This window comes from Pinus tabuliformis, chromosome Q (genome assembly GCF_031772625.1).
Source record: "Pinus tabuliformis cultivar Carrire ecotype Pingquan chromosome Q, CPIR1, whole genome shotgun sequence".
Lineage (NCBI taxonomy): Eukaryota > Viridiplantae > Streptophyta > Pinopsida > Pinales > Pinaceae > Pinus > Pinus tabuliformis.
In genome coordinates, this window is record NC_142296.1 from 1321715271 (window position 1) to 1321720186 (window position 4916).

General features: G+C 43.1%; 1 protein-coding gene across 1 annotated transcript; it reads right to left on the bottom strand.

The window, feature by feature from the left end:
- Window positions 1-212: 212 nt before the first annotated feature.
- Window positions 213-902, bottom strand: LOC149224703 (uncharacterized). The gene has a single exon (XM_089388256.1). The coding sequence runs from the start codon at window positions 900-902 to the stop codon at window positions 213-215; it is 690 nt and encodes a 229-aa protein (XP_089244382.1).
- Window positions 903-4916: the final 4014 nt, after the last annotated feature.

A 4916-nucleotide genomic window follows, 5' to 3' on the forward strand; every position in this document is an offset into this window, starting at 1 on the left:
CATACAAAAAAAGATCCCAGTAACCAGCCCGATAAGCATATACCTGTCTAATATTAAAGTGTATCACAGGTAGTACCATAGCGATATTTAGCAAAAATGTGCTTCTATAATAGCTATAAATAGTTCTCTGTAGTTCCAAAAACTATGACCCAAAAGGGAATTAGCAAATTGGATCTGTGCGATGTCACAAAAAAAAGTTTTCAGGTTAGAGGTCATCCTGGAATTGGCATAATCCCAGCCTCGAGCCAAGTCTCACCCATTTTGATCTCCAAATGAAGACCATCCAACTCGTTTCTGATGCCTTGTTTGGAGAGTCGATCCGCTTCCATGTTGAAATCTCTGCTAATGTGTTGTATGGAGGAGTGTAGAAGAGGGCTCCAGAGTGTCTTGATCCGATTTAACCAGCCTTGTATGGAGGATTTGTAGATGGTAGCCTTGTCGCCAACATAATCGATAATGACCTTTGAGTCGCCATAGATGTGAACGGATTGAATATCCAGGAAATGTATAAACCACAGAAGTCCCCATAATGCCATAGCTTCAGCCTTTGTATTGGTTCCTTTACCCGCCCCCCAGTGAACATAATATGTCAGCTCTGGTTCAATGTGGAGTATGAAACCACAACCACATATGTTGTTTTGTGATGCACCATCGAAGAATCCAGCAGGGTAATTGATCTCAGGGCCAGTATTGTTTTTTGCGGGCTTTTTTGTGATACCCTCTTGTATTTCATCAGATATCTTGTTTTTAATTCTTTCCAACACCTGGGCTCCCTGTTCTCTGTGGTTGTTGAAGATGATATTATTCCTCCATTTCCAGATTTCCCAAATGAATATAGGAGGAATGAGGCGATGTATACCATGTTGGTTACTCCACCATTCCAGCCAGTCCGTAATGTACATGAACTATGGGATATTTAAACCATATGTAGCATCCAAATTTTGCCAGAATATAGAAACTTCAGGGCATTTAATGAACAGATGTCCATTATCCTCTTCTGCCTTCTTGCAAAGTACGCAATACCCAGGTCCCATCCAGTTTCTTTTCTGCAAATTTTCCCAGGTCAGATTTTTGTTCCTCCAGACCAGCCAGAGAAAAATGGTATTTTTTGTGGGAATGTGGGAGTTCCAAAATTTTGAAAACCAACCAACCTATGGTTGATTATCATTCAAACAACAAAGTCTATGATATGTATCCACCACCATGGTGTTGTCTGCCTTCATCTTACCCTGCCATGCAATCATGTCACATTTCGTGTCCCTGCAGATACCAGTGTGTTGCAATTGTGTGCATATTTTATCCCACTCCATAGCGTTTTGTCCACTTAGTCTCAGCTCCGCTGAACGTTTCCATATAGGGAAACTATTTTGCCAAGTCGTAATGACTTGTTGCCAAAAGAATATGCCCTGGTCATTTAGTCCCTGAATGAGAGAAACCGGGATAGTGTCTATGTCCTCCAGTCCCCAGACACTGTCATGACCAATTGCAATGTGGTGTCTCGTGCCCAATCTCCATGTAAGCAGTGTAAGGAATAAATGGCTAATCTTAACAAAATTGTGTTAGACTGTAGAACCAGTGTTTTTTCCAATACATCCCTTGCACATCCATACTTTAAAATCAATCCCTTTCAGATATTTGTGTTTTATAATTTGACTCCATGTGCCTGCACCAAAGATCCCGTGCCATATAGATTTGAGAAGAAGGGCATGCCCAAATCTCTTCAAATGTAAGATGCCCCAACCACCTGGTCGCTTCGGCGAAGTGATATGTTCTAGTTTTGAGAGATGGTATTTGTGTTGTTGCCTCATACCAGACCAAATGAAATGTGTTGTGATCCCATTTGCTTGGTATTCAAATGTGATGTTGCCTCATACCGAACTAGATAGAATCGGTCAACCAGCCATTGCCAGTCCAATTTTTTGTAATTACAAGGCTTTAAATGGAAACCAAGGTATTTTAAACCAGCAGACATAAGCTCAGATGCAATACCAAATAAGTTAGTGATATAATCAGTAGTCTCTGTATCACCTTGTTCATGTACAATAACCGATTTACTTTGGTTCATAATTAATCCAGTAGCATTTCCAAATTTAATGAAAATGTGAAAAAGGTGTAGCCAAGCAAACCTGTTGAGGATCCCCATGATGAGCACATCATCCACAAAGAAGTTGTGAGAAATCTGAATATTTCTCCCGATGTTGAGAGGTAGAAAATGTCCTTCAGCTACAACATTTGTAATGTGAAGACTCAGACCATCTAATGCCAAGATAAATAGGAGTGGAGATAGAGAACAACCCTATCGGAGACCCCTCCCAGCCTTAAAATATGTCACTGGGTATCCATTTATGATCACCGCGAATTGTACATTTGATACGCAAGCCATGATCCACTCGGTAGCTGAGGGCTGAATACTAACCTTGTGGAGGACCAGTCTCAAATACCCCCAATCCAGATAGTCAAATGCTTTTTTAAGGTCCACCTTCATAATCGTAGCACCTAATTTCTTCGAATGGATAGAATGTAGACATTCCTGTGCTATTGCAACTGCGTCATGTATCTGACGATTTTTTAGAAAGCCAAATTGTTGTGGGGAGATGAAGGATGAGAGGATGGGTCTCAGATGATTTGCAATAGTCTTTGAGATGATTTTATAGATAAGATTATAGAGGGAAATGGGGTGGAAGTCAGAGAAGGAATGAGTAATAGGATTTTTCAAGATCAGAGCAATATAGGTGGAGTTTAGAAGGGGGTGAAAAAATCCCATTACCCAGGATTCCTCAACTAAGTTAACCAAATCAGCCTGAAAAATATAAAAAAAGTGAGTGAACAGCTCAATGGTCCAACCGTCAGGGCCGAGGCTTTTGTCCCCATGGAAGGAATGCAGTACCTCATGAATCTCCGCCGCAGTGACCAGTTTGTAAAGGGCAAGATTCGCATCATCATCAAACATATTGGGGTAGTGTTGTATTCCCCATAGTTGATCCTCCGGGTAGTCTATAGTTCTCCGGCCGTAGGCATGTTGGAAGAAAGTAGAGGCAGCCTGACTGATATCCTGTTGTGTTTGGCATTTGTTCCCTTCAGAGTCATAAATCTCCCATATAGAATTAGTATGTTGCCGGAAATTTGCATATCTATGGAAGAACTTGGTGTTTCGGTCACCATCCCTGAGCCAGATAGCTCTACTTTTTAGTTTCCATGTTGTCTCCTTAATGATAAGCAGAGTCATTTTTTTTTTCTAATGGCCAAATGCGATACCGAATTTCTATCAGGAGTGTGTGACCAGATAGGAGTGGACAAATCTCCAATAGTTCCTTATTTATAGCTGCAAGTTCTCTGTTCAGAAGCTGCTTCTTTTTGATCTCCCACTGCTTGGTCTCCTGCCTTAGGATCCTCAATTTGTCAATAAAGGACTGCATATGGGAGGGATATCGATTTTCCTCTCTGCTCCAAATTTCCTTTGACAAGATCCGAATAAGTGGGATCTTCCAACCAAATCCGGTTAAACTTGAAGGGAAAACCGCCACGGAAATCATCCCGACGCCAGTGGAGAGTGATGGGGCGGTGATCTGATATATGGCAACTAATAATTTCAGAAGAGACCATCCCGAGTCTCTCGATGATCTAGTCATGTAGGAGGAAGCGGTCGAGTCGCTTTGCAATATAACTCTCACTCGACCGACCATTATCCCAAGTAGGCATGTTGGTGGAGGGACAGATATCTACTAAGTTATGGTCCATAATAATAGATTTTAGTTTATCTGCCATGGCGTCAATTCTACTGGAGCGACCCCAACTCTTGTGTGCACCAAAAGTACAGTTTAGATCACCCGCCAAAACAAGGGAAGTTAGGTCGAGTATCTTTGACTTGACCAGTCGCTACCAAAATAGCTCTCAATCATCGTATGGGGTGTAAACATTTAGTATATGAATGTGACCCAAGAGGCCACGAATGTGTCCAACAAGTAGTATCCCAGCAAAATAGGAAAAAGCCCGAACCCTGACCCATCTAGGGTCCCAGATAGCAATCAGACCACCCGAGAGACCATTTGCATCAGAGGCAGCCATGTGCCAGTCTGGTAGCATTCTCCGAAAATAACCAATCACCTGAGGAGCAGGATGCATGGTTTCTTGTAGTAGAATAATGTAGGGATGATTAGAAGAAAAGAGATCCTTTAGGGCCAGAAATTTAGGGGCGGCCCCAAGTCCCCTCAAATTTAGAGAAAGAATAAAAGTCATGTTTGTCCTTGAGCAGGCTTCTGTGCTCCAAGGGCCCGAGTAGGGATAGAGTCAACAATGGGGACGTCAATGAGGGCATTTGACTCCGCAGGACAGAAAGATGGTGGGAAATGTGGACGTCCACGGAAGTGTCCGTTGTCCCGTGGTTTTTTTTTCCAAACAATGATGTTACCAGCGGATGTAGGGCTAATGTGAGGGGATGGAGGACCCGATGGTTTGTGGATGGTGAGTGACCAGAGGTCCAGGGTTTTCTTCCAGAGAAGGAAGTCGAGGTCACTGTCCATGGAGTTTGTGGGGGAATCTATCGGTGAATGTGGCAATATGGGAGTCAGTTTAGGAGGAGGGTCAGATGTTGGGGACGGTGGTATGATACGAGTCGGGGACTTTGCCTGGACGTAACATATATGGGTGGAGGATAGAGGGTCACGGTGTGATAGATGAGGCTGAGTGTTAGGTGGCGTTGTTATGTACTTATGTGATGTGGGTGCAAGCCCGAGTAATGTGGCATCTAAGGGAGGGGGGTAGAAACCTTAAGAGAATGAGGTGGAAGGAACATGAATAGGAGTAGATTGTAACGGAATATTAGCAGAGTGATGGGGAGGTTTTCCAAGTGGAGAGAGTGGAGGAGTACCTGTATACAGTGGAGAGCCAGTGCCGTGCGTTGGTGTCTCAGTGCCCCC

Bases quoted from the DNA above. Each gene is read 5' to 3' on its own strand.
- LOC149224703 (XM_089388256.1), bottom strand. From the start codon at position 902: ATGTACATTACGGACTGGCTGGAATGGTGGAGTAACCAACATGGTATA.